General features: G+C 40.6%; 1 protein-coding gene across 2 annotated transcripts in view; it reads left to right on the top strand.

The window, feature by feature from the left end:
* The window catches only part of PHF21B (PHD finger protein 21B), a 98091-nt gene that overhangs the window by 66609 nt on the left and 13558 nt on the right, over window positions 1-17924 (top strand). For both annotated transcript variants that reach the window (XM_063446732.1, XM_063446731.1), the window contains exons 3-8: window positions 8635-8727; window positions 12453-12794; window positions 13830-13952; window positions 14283-14334; window positions 17019-17095; window positions 17315-17366. In XM_063446732.1, the coding sequence (XP_063302802.1) occupies window positions 8635-8727; window positions 12453-12794; window positions 13830-13952; window positions 14283-14334; window positions 17019-17095; window positions 17315-17366 (739 nt within the window). The remainder of the gene's footprint in view (window positions 1-8634; window positions 8728-12452; window positions 12795-13829; window positions 13953-14282; window positions 14335-17018; window positions 17096-17314; window positions 17367-17924) is intronic.

Below are 17924 nucleotides of genomic sequence, written 5' to 3'. Positions count from 1 at the left end.
CAGTGCCGAGTATTCAGATTATATGCACCTTCCCAGAATGCACAGTGCCGAGTATTCAGATTATATGCACCTTCCCAGAATGCACAGTGCCGAGTATTCAGATTATATGCACCTTCCCAGAATGCACAGTGCAGAGTATTCAGATTATATATACCTTTCAAAAATGTGTGCCCTGGACACTGAATAAATCAGGGCTGGGGGTGTAATATTGCCGATGTGCCCTGGACACTGTATAAATCAGGGCTGGGGGTGTAATATTGCTGATGTGCCCTGGACACTGTATAAATCAGGGCTGGGGGTGTAATATTGCCGATGTGCCCTGGACACTGTATAAATCAGGGCTGGGGGTGTAATATTGCCGATGTGCCCTGGACACTGTATAAATCAGCGCTGGGGGTGTAATATTGCCGATGTGCTCTGGACACTGTATAAATCAGGGCTGGGGGTGTAATATTGCCGATGTGCTCTGGACACTGTATAAATCAGGGCTGGGGGTGTAATATTGCCGATGTGCCCTGGACACTGTATAAATCAGGGCTGGGGGTGTAATATTGCCGATGTGCCCTGGACACTGTATAAATCAGGGCTGGGGGTGTAATATTGCCGATGTGCCCTGGACACTGTATAAATCAGGGCTGGGGGTGTAATATTGCCGATGTGCTCTGGACACTGTATAAATCAGGGCTGGGGGTGTAATATTGCCGATGTGCCCTGGACACTATAAATCAGGGCTGGGGGTGTAATATTGCCGATGTGCCCTGGACACTGTATAAATCAGGGCTGGGGGTGTAATATTGCCGATGTGCCCTGGACACTGTATAAATCAGGGCTGGGGGTGTAATATTGCCGATGTGCTCTGGACACTGTATAAATCAGGGCTGGGGGTGTAATATTGCCGATGTGCCCTGGACACTGTATAAATCAGGGCTGGGGGTGTAATATTGCCGATGTGCCCTGGACACTGTATAAATCAGGGCTGGGGGTGTAATATTGCCGATGTGCCCTGGACACTGTATAAATCAGGGCTGGGGGTGTAATATTGCCGATGTGCTCTGGACACTGTATAAATCAGGGCTGGGGGTGTAATATTGCCGATGTGCCCTGGACACTGTATAAATCAGGGCTGGGGGTGTAATATTGCCGATGTGCCCTGGACACTGTATAAATCAGGGCTGGGGGTGTAATATTGCCGATGTGCCCTGGACACTGTATAAATCAGGGCTGGGGGTGTAATATTGCCGATGTGCCCTGGACACTGTATAAATCAGGGCTGGGGGTGTAATATTGCCGATGTGCCCTGGACACTGTATAAATCAGGGCTGGGGGTGTAATATTGCCGATGTGCTCTGGACACTGTATAAATCAGGGCTGGGGGTGTAATATTGCCGATGTGCCCTGGACACTGTATAAATCAGGGCTGGGGGTGTAATATTGCCGATGTGCCCTGGACACTGTATAAATCAGGGCTGGGGGTGTAATATTGCCGATGTGCTCTGGACACTGTATAAATCAGCGCTGGGGGTGTAATATTGCCGATGTGCTCTGGACACTGTATAAATCAGGGCTGGGGGTGTAATATTGCCGATGTGCTCTGGACACTGTATAAATCAGGGCTGGGGGTGTAATATTGCTGATGTGCCCTGGACACTGTATAAATCAGGGCTGGGGGTGTAATATTGCCGATGTGCTCTGGACACTGTATAAATCAGCGCTGGGGGTGTAATATTGCCGATGTGCTCTGGACACTGTATAAATCAGGGCTGGGGGTGTAATATTGCCGATGTGCCCTGGACACTGTATAAATCAGGGCTGGGGGTGTAATATTGCTGATGTGCCCTGGACACTGTATAAATCAGGGCTGGGGGTGTAATATTGCCGATGTGCCCTGGACACTGTATAAATCAGGGCTGGGGGTGTAATATTGCCGATGTGCTCTGGACACTGTATAAATCAGGGCTGGGGGTGTAATATTGCCGATGTGCTCTGGACACTGTATAAATCAGGGCTGGGGGTGTAATATTGCCGATGTGCCCTGGACACTGTATAAATCAGGGCTGGGGGTGTAATATTGCCGATGTGCCCTGGACACTGTATAAATCAGGGCTGGGGTGTAATATTGCCGATGTGCTCTGGACACTATATAAATCAGGGCTGGGGGTGTAATATTGCCGATGTGCCCTGGACACTGTATAAATCAGGGCTGGGGGGTGTAATATTGCCGATGTGCCCTGGACACTGTATAAATCAGGGCTGGGGGTGTAATATTGCCGATGTGCTCTGGACACTGTATAAATCAGGGCTGGGGGTGTAATATTGCCGATGTGCTCTGGACACTGTATAAATCAGGGCTGGGGGTGTAATATTGCCGATGTGCTCTGGACACTGTATAAATCAGGGCTGGGGGTGTAATATTGCCGATGTGCCCTGGACACTGTATAAATCAGGGCTGGGGGTGTAATATTGCCGATGTGCTCTGGACACTGTATAAATCAGGGCTGGGGGTGTAATATTGCTGATGTGCCCTGGACACTGTATAAATCAGGGCTGGGGGTGTAATATTGCCGATGTGCTCTGGACACTGTATAAATCAGGGCTGGGGGTGTAATATTGCCGATGTGCTCTGGACACTGTATAAATCAGGGCTGGGGGTGTAATATTGCCGATGTACCCTGGACACTGTATAAATCAGGGCTGGGGGTGTAATATTGCCGATGTGCCCTGGACACTGTATAAATCAGGGCTGGGGGTGTAATATTGCTGATGTGCCCTGGACACTGTATAAATCAGGGCTGGGGGTGTAATATTGCCGATGTGCCCTGGACACTGTATAAATCAGGGCTGGGGGTGTAATATTGCCGATGTGCCCTGGACACTGTATAAATCAGGGCTGGGGGTGTAATATTGCCGATGTGCCCTGGACACTGTATAAATCAGGGCTGGGGGTGTAATATTGCCGATGTGCTCTGGACACTGTATAAATCAGGGCTGGGGGTGTAATATTGCCGATGTGCCCTGGACACTGTATAAATCAGGGCTGGGGGTGTAATATTGCCGATGTGCTCTGGACACTGTATAAATCAGGGCTGGGGGTGTAATATTGCCGATGTGCCCTGGACACTGTATAAATCAGGGCTGGGGGTGTAATATTGCCGATGTGCCCTGGACACTGTATAAATCAGGGCTGGGGGTGTAATATTGCCGATGTGCCCTGGACACTGTATAAATCAGGGCTGGGGGTGTAATATTGCCGATGTGCTCTGGACACTGTATAAATCAGGGCTGGGGGTGTAATATTGCCGATGTGCCCTGGACACTGTATAAATCAGGGCTGGGGGTGTAATATTGCCGATGTGCTCTGGACACTGTATAAATCAGGGCTGGGGGTGTAATATTGCCGATGTGCCCTGGACACTGTATAAATCAGGGCTGGGGGTGTAATATTGCCGATGTGCTCTGGACACTGTATAAATCAAAGAGGGGAGTGGATCAGAAAACAATGCATTGTAGTTGTGTTTCTTGTTAAATGTGCTAAATATATGCTGCTAAATCTTCAGTCTCATATTTTTATAAAGGAGTTAAATTATAGCAGACATTTTACATGTGTGCATAGCATGATAATGTATATTCTTTCTCTAAGAGAAAATAACACAATAAGAACACTGTCCAAAAGTTACATATAGATCAGGTGACAAGAGATGGTATAGATCAGGTATGTTCATCGGCAACACATTATGGGCCTTGTAGACCTAAAACAGCCGGAGAACTGACTGTCTATTGGACATCCCTCTTCTATATCTTTCATTTTAGTAAACTCGACCATAGCTCTTTAAACTGAAATTTAAATTGAAGCACTGGGTAACAACATTGCTCAAATCATATTATAAAGCACATTTACTGCAGCTAGACTAGAGTATTAAAAATGCATACAGTATGCCCTAAAAGCAGGGCGTGCATGTAATTCCCTTAATAACACATGCCTTGAACTCAAAAAAGAAAAGAAACGCCGGCACTTTAAGATGGTGACATTTAAATAGCTGCTTGTATATTTGTACATGAAACTCGAGGCTGGTAATTTTGCAAAGTGTTTCATACCAACCTAAATCTTGCAGTCATCGACTGCTATTGTAAAGCGAGCTCAAGGCTGAACACCGTGTTCCGACTGAAAGAAAGAAAAAAAAATGTTGAAATTACCTTAGTAAATATCCATTCATATTAATTTGTCAGCTTTTCTGTTGCCATGGTAATTTCCCCCTGCGTATATTACAATCCCATTCTGCAAAACCCATGTCAGCATCATTGAGTAGCCAAACACAAAACACGCTGATCTTCGGGGAGCGTGTGTTATTGTTCTGGCAGATAAAGCATTATTTTTACACAGAAACATTTTGTATATACAGCAAGGTTTGACGAAAGGCAGAGATCACAAAACAAACAAACCGTTATTATTTACAAACCACTTTCTCCTTCAATTGCTCTTTCACATGTACGATTCATTATAAACAAATACCCATAGTATTTAATGTGATTCCAGGTAATTAGTTACAACTCACTTTACTCGGGGGAAATAGTCACTGTTACGAGCAATAGACTTTTAAGTTCCTCAAGCAAAACAGTGGAAACAGCAGTGACGTTACATGATATATGTAGTATTTCTTATATAGTTTTTACAGTAGTATCTACATTTTGTTTCCAAACATGCCTTTGGTGATTGAATTTGTAATCAGTAAGCTCCATTTTGAATTAATCAGAACCCAGCACATGGTTCCAAGATGCCTAATCTATGTGTTTTCTTGCATACGTAAACATTGAGTTTTGTGATGAGATCGCAGAAATGGCTTCATTCTGTTGACCTTCCCATGTGAATAATCTTTGGATCACTGCACAGTGGGTCAGTGCTCAACTACTAAACAATGAGCTAACTCTACCTGTGGGTTCTATGCTATAGGGGGCTCTGTTTAGTTTTCCTGTCAAATCTGACTAGTTATTCAGGAATAGGGCAGTTCTGAGACACAGCACTGTTTACATTTGTCAGAGAACACTCCCCTAGTGGCCACCAGAGGCCCTTCCTCATTGAAGACTTTCGGTTTTTGAAGTCATAGCCATGTTATGCCAAACATGTCCATTTTTTATCATAAAGAACCATCCGGTTCAATGCTTCTCACAGAGAAGCATTTGCTTGTTCGAGAGAACCCATGTCTTGATGGATAAGATGCACTGAAATGGACAAAAGTCATCAAAACTTATAACTATGGAGCGAATGCAACGAGGTGTCTGTCCTAACATTAGCTTGCAGGTGACTTGTATGGTGTTTTGTTTTTTTAAACAGGTGGAGCTCTGGTAGTATAAACACTTAAATGAACAATCTAATGTCAAAAATAAATATATTTATATACAGTATTGAAACTGTCACCACGGGACTCTGATCAAGGCCTAAGGAGACAAATTTGACAACCAAATGGGTGCCCAATAATTTGAACTTGCTACATTTACTGTTTTTTTTTTTAATTTTTGATTGGCTAAATTAAGCAAACACTAGTTGTGCATTTTAGTTTGTAGATATATTTACACTTTTCACATAAGTCCTTTTCAAATCAGCAAAATAACAATTGCTTTGAAGTGACCAAATGCTTGCTTACAATTGCATACACCCCAACATTGGAATTATGATTATATGTAAATTATCTTTTAAATATATAAATAATTATCACATTTCAATGACTATGTCTACGTAGGAGCACATGCCACTGAACGGTCCATATTCAACCATCATTTCCGTTAATCACGTGGTTTGTGGAATCTATTGTGCAGATAGTAAGAACTGTCTTGTAAAGTCTTGTAAATGATTTCCCAAAAATATCAAGTAACACTTTTTTTTAGACCAAATCATTTTAAAGTTGAAGAAAAGTGCAGCTGTATTACTGGATAAAACCAATTTAACGTGTGCTGTTACACCAATTGGAAGTTTTGGGCTAATATCACAATCTTTTCATTATACAAATTAAGGTTATTATTTATTTATTTTTTGTATATTTGTTATTTTGAAAATACACCTCAAAGACTCTCCAATTATTAAAGTGCGTAACTCATGCAACTGCTTTTTCTCGTTGGTAAAAAAAAAAATGTTTTAAGCTTCATTAGAATGGAAGTTCCATTAATTTTCTGCAGGTTTAGTTTGTAAAATGTTGAGATTAATTTTTATTACCTACATTACATTGTCTAAATGTGCCCAAATCTCAGTTTGGTGAATTCCCTCAATTTGCCAGTGATCACGTTGAATGAAAATGTTCTAAATGAAGATTGCTGTAACGTGCTTGCTATCTCCTGAGTGATGCCTTGTCGCTTGCTAAACTTAGGGGAAATGCATCAAGCATTGCTTGTGAGAGTGTAAGTGACAGGATTAATGATGGTTTTGTTGGAATCACAGCTGGAATATATTGTGTGCAGTTATTTCATCTAACATGGTAATCACTGAATGCAGACCCGGCTAAAGTCAGGTTTATCCTCTCACTTTATGGAAACATTGACTTATTCTACCATGATGTTCCTCACGGGACGTCAGACTAACTACAAGAGAAGACAACACAGATCGGCATTCTCTGTTGGGGTAAAAATAAACTGCATTTAGATTTCTTTTAGAAGAATTAATCCACAACTTAGTAAATTACATCAAGTATAAAAAAGTCAATATACATTTTTAAAGATAGTTTAAAGCACTATAACCACTGCAACCGAAACAGGAAACCTACCTTTTAATTAACTCGCTTTTACTTGATTATATTGGTAATATGCAGCACCCGGTCTCTACCTTCTACCTTAATTTCCCCAATGGGCAATGCGTGTATTTGTATGGCACCAGACAGCTCCCTCAAAGCACAACTCTTAAAAAGGAATCGGGTAGAGTTTGGGTGCTACCAACTACAAAGAAAATCTAGAAGATTCACAGGAGTTAGATCTTATCCTATTATGTGAGCAGAAAGGAGTGTGGCTTGGGACTCGCCAACTGCAAAGAGAATCTAGACAATTTACAGGAGTTAGTCCTCATCCTATGATGTGAGCAGAAGGGAGTTGAGTTTCGGATTCCACCAACTACAAAGAAAATCTAGACTATTGACAGAGTTAAATCTCATCCTATTTAGGGATGCACCGAAATTTCGGCTGGCAAAATTTTCGCCCGTAAATGGGCCTATCCCGTTTCGTCAGAAAACGGGTCAAATTTGCAGAAATAAACATTTTTTTAAAAAATAATAATTTTGTTTTTTTATATATAATTTTTATTTTTGTAGTGCATAGTTTAGCAGACATGCTTGCATTAACAATTCAGATGATGATATATCACAATGAAAGATAGTAATGATAACATGAAAAGTCAAGAATACTGCACTTGGGACGGGGGTAGTACACTATGGGACAGGGAAGAGGGGGAGAACACTATGGGACAGGGGAGGTGGGGAGAACACTATGGGATGGGGAGGGGGTAAAGAACACTATGTGACAGGGGGGGGGGGAGAACACTACCTGACAGGGGAGGGGGGGAAAGAACATTATGGGACGGGGAGGGGGGGGGAAGAACACTATGAGACAGGGGAGAAGGGGGGGGGGGAGAACACTATTAGACAGGGGAGTGGGGAGGAGAGAACACTATGAGACAGGGGAGAGGGGAGAAAAGAACACTATGGGACAGGGGAGGGGGGACACTATGGGACGGGGGAGGAGGGAGGAAATACACTAAAAAAGAGGGAGGAGAGAGGAACACTAGAGTATTTCATATTATATTAATTACATTAATTAAAAAGTCTAATATTAATAAAATTATAGGAAAAAAACTTTTAAAAAATCATTTGTGGGAAAAAGTCATTTTCGTTTTCGGCCAAGGGCATCCTAAATTTTCGGTTTCGGCCCAGAATTTTCATTTCGGTGCATTACTAATATTTGCCATTGACATGGATGTCCTTGTTAACAATGCATAGGAATCTACAGCTTCAGTTAAATAGATATATTCTTAGATTTCCTGTGGGACAGCCTGCAGGTTCCTTAACCCCTTAATGACACATGACATGTGTGACATGTCATGATTCCCTTTTATTCCAGAAGTTTGGTCATTAAGGGGTTAAAGCGTTCCTATCCATTTTTTTTCCTTCTGAATTTTTCTCTTCCTATGCCGCTTGTATCTCAATGATTAGACATTTTCCTTTTCATTTGCCTTTTATTTATGTTTAGTATTTTTTCTTTCTGGTGCTGGATCTCAATACCTGGGCGCAGCCATTTTGTTCTCCTCTGCCCGTGATTCCTGCTCTTTGCCTTCTGTGGCTTTCTATTAACTGATGGATTGTGGGTAAATTAGCTTAGCAAATAAAATTTAACTTTGTTTAAGCTCCTCCCTTTTCATAAATTGCCAACGATCACGCTTCCATGAGAGAACGTGGTCTCTTTTTTCTTATGTATACATGTACAATGCTGCAGAATGTGTTAACGCTTTACAAACAGAGTATAATGATAAAATAATAATAGGCCTCGCGTGTGGCTATGACTCTGAGTTTAGTGATGTTTTGCGTTGCATTATCATTTTTGCAGTAACTGTAACATAATGTAACAAAAGTGTGGACGATTATGTGTTTTTTTTCCTGTCTTCCACAGACGTTGGGAACGATCACTGCAGTGCCAATTAAAGTCCCTCAGGTCAGCTCCTTGCACAGATTGGCAGGGCATGGACCGGCAGTGCTACCTCAGGTAACTGGCGATCACATACAGTATAGTATTTTAATTTTCTATCAGCAGAAGAGCTGGCAAACATGGGGGGGGAGAGAGGGGGGGTGTAGTCTAAAACATCTTGACTGCAGAACGTTGCCTACCCCTGCTTTAGAGGGTAGAAAGTAAAATGATACCTCCGGATGGCAAGGACTACATCTCAGCATATAGGATTTGAGATTCAACTAATAATATAGTAAAGTGGGACTAATAAAGGTATAAAAAGTGGAACAAACCCAAAACTACAGCAGCCATTGGGGAAGTAAATCAGTATATTCCCACAGAGGGGAAAAGGCCTCCATGGAGAGATAATGACCTGCAACCCAGGAACGTTCACACCCCCAGCCTCAGTCCTAATTTCGAGCCAGCACAAAACGCTTACTGATTTGGCAACTCCTAGCACCCAAATTGTTGCCCCAAACTCTTACTGCCAGATGCACCCAATGATGCCAACCTGGATACGCCAGAGGATGTGAGCTCTTCAAAGGGGTTCTTCCCTTTTTGGTTCTCGGCCAGCTGGTGTCAAAGGCTGGATCCCCTGGAAACCTGTGAATGGTGTGCTGTTTGCAATCTGACCTCAATGGGCTGTTGTGATGTTGTACTCGAAGCACGATAATCAAACTTTGCCCAAAAGCGTCTACATGAGTAATCGAATCCCTGAGTTAATGTGTTGCATACAGCAACCATGTTGAAACTTCAAAGGCAGCTATCAGCTCCCGTCTTCCACTCAGGGACTTAAAACATCTCCAGTGGGGACCTGGATATCCTCCACCTGTCCAGGGGGTAGCAGGACGGGACTTGTGCAGTGTCATAATCAAATCGTGAGCAGGGAATCAGCCACTTCCCCCTCCTCGATTGGTCTAGCAGGTCTCCGGCACTAGGTCTGGGGGGCTCCCTCAGTGATCACATGAAAATGCTGGGCAAAGCGATTGCACAGTGTCCCCAGGGCATTAAAGTTGAGTGGGCCTATAAATCGCTTTGACTATTGCTTTTTTAACTTAATCTGAGGAATTAGTTGAATCTGAGGAATTAGTTGAATCTGAGGAACTAGTTGAGGAGCTGTTGCGTCCTGCTTGGTCCACAGTTAGACTCCGGCCCCTCAGTTTCAGTTCTACTATAAGATCAATGAATCTTTGTTATTACTTTAAAGGGACAGTCTAAGAAACAGAATCTTAATGTAATGCTTATGGTGTAAAGAGCCTGTCCTTGCTTTCTGACAAATGTAAGCTCTGCCTTGTTCTGAGAGAAAACAATCTATAATGAATGTGGCGGCGAGGCTCATTTTCCCGTCCGCCCGCACCTCCCACGCCTCCTCCCTCTGTTAGTCCCTACATTGTCTTCCGATTAGATATAAGACTCAATTTAAGATTCTGGTGCTTGCTTACAAGTCCCTACATAATGCTGCTCCAACTTACCTATCTTCCCTAATACACGAGTATGCCCTGTTAAAGCCCCTGCGCTCTGCCTAAGACTTACGTCTATCCTCTGTCCGTACTCGCCTCCAAGACTTCTCCAGGGCTGCACCTTTTCTGTGGAACTCCCTTCCCTTCTCTGTTAGACTTTCACTCAGTCTCCATTCAAAAAATCTTTGAAAACATGCTTCTTCAGGATGGCATATCATTTAAAATGTTTGCAGGTTTTCATCCCCCCTCCCCCCATTACTCCTCTCCTGCATCTGTCAAAAATAACCTACTAAGTTCCCAGTGAATATTTTTCTAGCAACCTATTTCATTATCCCTACTTATACCCTTTGTGTCACTATACCCCACTCCCTTTAGCATGTAAGCTCATTGAGCAGGACCCTCAACCCCTCTGTTCCTGTGCGTCTATTTGTCTAGTTACAATTATGTGTCTGTTAGTCCACCCATTGTACAGCGCTATGGAATTTTGCTGGCGCTATATAAATAATACAATAATAATAATAATCCTATTCTTTCATAAACTATGGGAATGGGCTGGGGGGGACATCATGTGGACACACTCCTGTAAAGTGATTTAAAATCTAATCAATCAGTGGTGTTAGGCAACCAATACATTATCAACTTTGCTGTAATTCACGCCTATCTTTTATAATGTACCTGTAATTATACATGGAGAGGAGAGAGGAACTTAGTTGTGATCTCTCTTTCCTATACATTTTCCAGCAAGCTGCTCATTACAGCACTGGGGGTATTTACTGCATGGTGGAAGTAACAAAACTCCACAGAGATAGCCAGGTGCAGCCACTGTTAATAGGCAGCTGTCTTAGGCCAGCACTGAGGATTCTTGCCGACAGTGGGAGATCAGTGGTGTTCTCATAGACAATGGCTTTTTCATAGGCAATGGCTAGTTGAAATTTTGGACCTTGACTTAACTTCAATACAGAATATATCACACTCCATCCTAAAAATAAACGTGTCATGTCCTTACAGTGTTTTGATTTTTAAGAGGTTCTTTGAAACATGTATTGCTGTGAGGCACTGTCCTATTCAGATTAATTATTTGCATAACCACTATCTAATCAAATATTTTCAGATATGACCTATTAATTTCCCAAACTCGCTAATTCGCTGCCGCACATTTAGTCCCTTTCTCTGTATTGCTAGTTAATTGGAAAATTGTGAATCAAGGCTTGTTCCTGACTTCTAGTGTTCACTGTATTCAAAGGGAGGTTCAGGAAATGGTGGCTCTTGTCCTTGAAGCATAGAAAACACCACAAACACTCCACTTTACCCCTCTCCGTGTGAAAGGCATTCAGATGGACGCACAAGTGTGATTGTTTTGTGGAGATGTTAATTACTATGGTAAACATGACCAGAATCGTTAGAGCCAGCGCCACCTAGGAACTAATAGAAACTGGGCCTAGAAATGTTCTCTCAGTACAAACAATTTGTTTAGCTCTTTGACATAAGAAAACATGTTTGTAAACAAACAATTAGCAGTAGCCTGATCTATTGTTCTACCACTAGGTGGCAGCAGAAAGCAGCATTTTTATACGTTAACATTTGTCCTTCAGTGAACAATTAGAAATATCTTCTGTTTTTAAAGATGCTGGAGCATCATTTTCCTGTTTTATATAGAACCAGAATGAGAAATGCCCTCATGGCTTCTGAATATTTCTTGCCCGAGTTTTCGACCTGATTAATTTACTTCTAATGGCACAATCCTGTGGAAGGAGGAAAGGCAATCTGGGTTTGGACACAAATAGTATCCAGCTGGCCTTTCACTCTATGGGTTCTTTTCATTCTGTTACATAGTTGCCATTGTGTTTTTTCCTCCCAATTTAACCATTTAAATGAAGGTAGGTTTTGCTCAGAGAATCCAGCGATGCAGTAAAGTTTAGCTCAAGGGATGTGATTGATTGTTCCGAATTAGTGAACCGCTCTGAAAGTGAAACCTCATTGTGTCGAAATAAGATGCAGATATGGACATTTAGTGTTGTGTTATCAACTAGTTACTGTAAAACAAAAGAAGTTCAGCTGCTGATATTTGTGGAGATAGAGGGAAATGATTAAAAAGTCACGTTTATACTGGGTATTATATATATGCAATTTTAAAGCTGTAAGTAAATGTGTTGGTGGTTATTTAAAAGCAATTATAGGACAGTGTGCTCAATACGGAGCAGTCACCATGGAAATATGGAATACATTTGCTGATTGCTGCATTTTTAGCCCTGTGCCCTAGATTCAGATTGCACATTTTAATAATGTTTTCTTTGTGTGTTTCAGGTTAGGCCAAAGACTCTGATTCCAGAAAGTCTCCCCATTTCTCCTTGCAGAGACCCTCCATCCAAACAATCACCTATATTTCAAAAAGCCACAGTAGTTAGTATCAAGAACCCCAGCCCAGCCCTTCCTACTGCCAACAATACCGTGAGCCACAAGAGCTCGAATGGCCAGTCGCAGAGCTCGGGAGACTCTACACTGTCCCCATCTCTCAGCAGCGCTGGAGTGGCTTACGCCATAATATCCACCTCACCAAGCAATGCAAATCCCATCAACACCAGCACAGTGTCTATGGTCAATGAAGGTATCAAAGTGCAGCCGCTCCTGATCAGCGCCGACAGTAAGGTGTGTATTGCTGACAGCTGTTTACTGAACAACAATATCACCCTCTGAAAACTGTCACCAATAAAACTGTATAATATTTCACCTAGTTCCTTTCTCTTATCTTTCTTTTTCTTTCCCTCTTCTTCTTTTCTTTTTATCGTTTCACTTTTTTCTCTCTTTATTCTTTATTTATTTCAATACAGTGTGCATGGACTTCTATACTGGCAAAAAAAAATAATAATCAGTAAATTGTACATAAAGTAGTTATGGTCCAGCACAGCCTCATTTAAATTGTGGTTGTTCCTTTATTTGTGTCTGCAACAAACAGGTAACTTGTCACCTTAATACAAGATAATTCAATTAAACTGTTAGCTGTTTGCCACAGTCATCAATGAAAGACACACGTTTTATATGAGGCTGTGCTAGGCCATTCGTTCTTTATTATGTAAGGTAGAACATTTTATATGTAAGCTGTGCCAGCTCTGGACTCGCTTTAATATTTATATTAGATACGTTTTCAAATCGTTTTATATTTTTCGATGACGGTTTCAAATTATTTGTACAAAATATTAAAATGCCAAAACATATATCATATAAAAAAATATGTAATAGTTTATCATAAAATATCAAGATGATAAAATATTTTTCATAATATTAAACATTTAAAATGGAAATGGTTGCATGTTTTACATGTATGTATGTATGTTGCATTAGCCACTTGCTCTTACTTTTCTAGATTATCAGGAATATTTGAAATGTTTATAAAAAATAAATAAAATAATTTAAAAAGCTTATCAAAAATATTACAAGGCCTATATTGGTAGCGGATGTATAGATGAATGTTAATGTTCCTTCCACTGGCTAGCTGGTCTACTTCCCCTGCATTCAATGCTCACAAAATCCGATCCAAACTACTGGCAAATATAATATTGAATCTATACATTTGCTTGCAGTATTGACAAATGTATAGGTTACATTTTTTATAGGTTACATTATTTTTCTTGTTGCAGACAGTCCACTAGTAATTTATTTAAAGGCATGTTGTTCTCATCTCAGGTGATTATTATCCAGCCTCAAATTAAGAGCCAACCAGAAAGCAAAATAGAAAGTAAGAAGCCTTCTGAAGTGGCACCTCAGGGACCGCCAGCTACCAAAAAGAAAACAGAGGAAAATCCTGAGGTAAACAGAAAAACTGCGTAATTATTTGTATAGGGGTGTCATTGGAAACACCATCTAGCTGAGTGGATATGCAGACTACTCACTGTACGTTGGGGTCCGAGTATGGAGAGTGGGTAGAGCCAGTCTAGTTAGGAGCTCATGGGGTCATTAAGTCTCTGATCACCATAGGTAATTATCACGGCAGTTTTATTTTCAATGTAAACAAGTATGCCAGAAAAACGGCCGTAATTATAAACATCGCCAATAATCAGTCATTTACACTGACGTGAGCTACTGCAACCCTTTAACGATGTATTCTGCTTAATTGGCTTTTATTTTCCTTTTTTTCAGAAAATTGCCTTCATGGTAGCATTGGGCCTCGTTACAACAGAACACTTGGAAGGTGGGTTTAATGGGATTTCTCCTGATGGCTCTTAATATTCGTATTTAGCTTTTGCGGAATTACCCAATAAACACAATTAGAGTTTATTCCCTAAACCAGGTATTGCTTAGAATTACAAACAGGCCAGGCTGGAAAAATACCTTGAGTTCTAGAATCTTAAGAATTCTTCTACTTTGTCCTGAAATTTGCAATTCACCATTCAATTTCAGACTATTTCCAATTTAGTTAATAAACTTAAAATGCACAAAATCCTTGGATCTAGAACAAAGGAAGCGGTGTCTGGCATCAAAACTTACAAGGCCTTTATATTACTTTGCAATAATGTCCTGATAATTTAATGGATACATTGAGTGAACTCCTATATTGATTTTTTTATTATAGTATTGTAGGTGCTTTCTGTGGGTACTATATGATATGGTAAAAAAAAACTGCAGAAAGCACCAATGATTGTTCTGAACAACTCAGATATTGTTAAACTACATGTTAATTTCATACTCCGCGTTTAGCCATCAAAGCAGAATTTACAAACATCTTGGTTGACAAGGTTTGTGATTTCTGACAGTAGAATCAGGCACAGCCTGTTTTCAACAGGTTTTTCTTGGCAATGGCATGGGTAAGGTGCCACTTGGTTTCAGTACTGGCACACATGCTCCAAGAGATGGGCTTATTGAATTAACACATGAGGCCAAGAGAAAGCCAGAATTGCTTTAACTGTCTTTATACGTCAATCTCAAATTGCTTTGAAGAAAACCGTGTTTTATTTAGCAGATTTCTAATACAAAAAGAAATGTGGTTTGCTGTCATTTGATTGAGACTATTTCATGGATTGCAGCTTTGTTCTAAGATATTTTCCTTTGTATTGTCGTACATTCTTTTGTATTGTTAGAAAATGTCTGGTTTGTAATACACCATGTGGACTGCAGACTTTGATTTATGTAAACTAGATGAGTTGGCATTTACTTTTACCAAGTCAGAGAACTTGCACTGAATTTTACAAAACGCCAAGGCCCTTAATGCAACTGTCACATCCTGGTGATCATGGCATCACTGTCACTGATTAACAGATAGGACAGATGGGGAAAGTATAGCACGAAACAAATTGTGGCTGTGTGCCCTCTCTGAAGCTTTATTCCTATGTTATGAAAGCACAGAGGAATGGATTGCAAATCAGTGGGTGGTTCTGGCACTCTCTTTTTGTTTTATTTTTTATTTTTATGATTTCGCATGACAATGCCTTATACGTAGTTAAAACGCAATAATAAACAGTAATTTGTCAAGCAAAGACAATATAGATAAGACCGTTTGTGATGCGAGAGGGTTTTATAGGATAGGAATGGTGACACAACATGAGATATAAGTATGGAGGAAATGATTATAGTGTCACTGAACAGCTAGTAAGACCATTATGTAAAGGTAGCACAAAGAAAAGAAAATAAGCATAAACAGGCTTCTAAAAGAGAAAATTATTTATGGGTATGCAACCTTTGGCGCTCCTCATGTTGTGAACTATATTTCCCATAATGCTAGCAAAGCTTCAGGGGAGATGTAGTCCACAACATCTGGTGTGTCGAAGGTTGCTTACCATTGCTATATATTATGGATGAGGATATACAAAACACCACAGGTATAGATCCGTGGCCTATGAATGGCAGACAGGATTTTAAAAGGAAAGTAAGTTAATCTTACATTAAGTATTACCAAGTGAGAGTATTGCGTCAGGAAGTGTTACATACCGGTACCTTAAATACTCCATCCAACATCCAACAAACAGGAGCCAGTTTGCATGACTATTGGTGTAACAGATTAGCACAGTATGTCAGGGGTCTGTTAAACAGCTGCATTAGCACTTAGGGTGTCAGCAAAAGGTGAACCGAGTGGTATAAAACCTGTTGTGTGAATCCAGTGGAGCCCTGAATAGGTATACACTTACCCTTGTAATAGAGAGGGAAAATGTACATCAAATGAAGTATGCTAGAAATAAAAGAATAGACAAAATAGTGTAATACACTCTAAAATGGGGAGTGTATAATGCAGGCAATGGATGCACTCACATGGAGCAGAGCCTTATGAAGATCACACTAGCGGTGGTGTATATACTATGGCGATAACAAGACCTCTGCCTTGAACATAGAAAAGCTCAGAAAAGGGATACAGCAGAAAGAAGCACAGCTTATAGTGTAAAACCATAATACAAATGTTAGGGGATTATAAGGTGCAAATAAATCTCTCTCAGGTGAGCAGTATATTTCAAGACAGAAGAGGTTTTGGTATCGGCATGATATATACTACCACTGGTGTGACCTGAGTCTGTCTTCATGTGGCTCTACTCCATGTGAGTGTAAGAGATTGCCGGTCTCTTAAGCTTAGAAAATCCATAATTATTTTTGTGAATTCCACAAGTAACTCTCACTAAACATATTTAATCTTCTCTAAACCCTGAATTGGCGTCTTCCTGGACAGTGCTGCAGGACAATCTCTTACAATATTTGAGAACATTCTGCGGTTATTGGTAGGCCGATTAAATTATCTAAAAGCCTGATTCCCTGACAGCAGCTCAGGCAGCAATTCCTCAAAGTGCAAATTTACAGTAAGTCCCTGTGAGGATTGTACGAGTCAGGGCTTTATTAACCTGCACATCATGTTACATACCAAACCGTCATGCAAATCTGTTTCTACGGTTACAGAACTCCAGAGCAAGCGTCACGAGCGGAAGAGAAGAAGCACAGCCAATCCAGCCTACAGCGGACTCCTTGAACCAGAGGTATCTTATTAATTACATCACTTAGGATCTGCCACGGGATTGAACCCGCAGGCTCTTATCCTTTCTACTTCTAGCTGTAAACACTTGTAAAACACTCCGAGCCAAACATACGGTGCTATCTGGAATTGTGGACATGTAGATACTCACTTGATGCATTTGCAGATGTTTTATTTAATTGTAGATCTCCATCTCAAGGAAATCTTATTCTTTTCTTTTCAGAGGAAACGTCATGCCTCAAATTACTTGACTAACCCATTCTTATCAGGGAGAGGTAAGTCTCTACCTCTGAGACCTCGTTCTCAATAGTGTCTTAGCTGATCGCTTAAAATGTGTGACATATGGAACATTAATAGAAAACACTGATAATGTTCTGAAGAAATCCAGTTTTTTTTTTCTGTTTTTAATGTTATTTGCAACCCCCACTGTCCTAGATAGTTTAAAGTGTAATGGACATTTAAAATGGAAATGGTTGCATGTTTTACATGTATGTATGTATGTTGCATTAGCCACTTGCTCTTACTTTTCTAGATTATCAGGGATAGTTACTAAAGTGAGAATTCTAAGTAAATTTCAAATATAAGGCCAGAGTAGCCAAAATTAAAGCATAGCTGAATTTTTCTTGTTTAGTTATTTTCACCTTAAATTTGCAACTCACATTAAATTCTCACTTTAACCCCTTAAGGGGTAAAATAACCCTGCTTGTGTTTCTTCATTATTTAATGTCACACTTATATGTGGTTACCATGAAGATAAATTAGTACAGCACAGTCATTAAAGGGACACTCTACTACCCAGATACAAAATAAACAAAATCACTGTTTAGTAGAAA

Source organism: Pelobates fuscus, chromosome 3 (genome assembly GCF_036172605.1).
Source record: "Pelobates fuscus isolate aPelFus1 chromosome 3, aPelFus1.pri, whole genome shotgun sequence".
NCBI lineage: Eukaryota > Metazoa > Chordata > Amphibia > Anura > Pelobatidae > Pelobates > Pelobates fuscus.
This window is presented reverse-complemented; position numbering and strand designations above follow the sequence as displayed.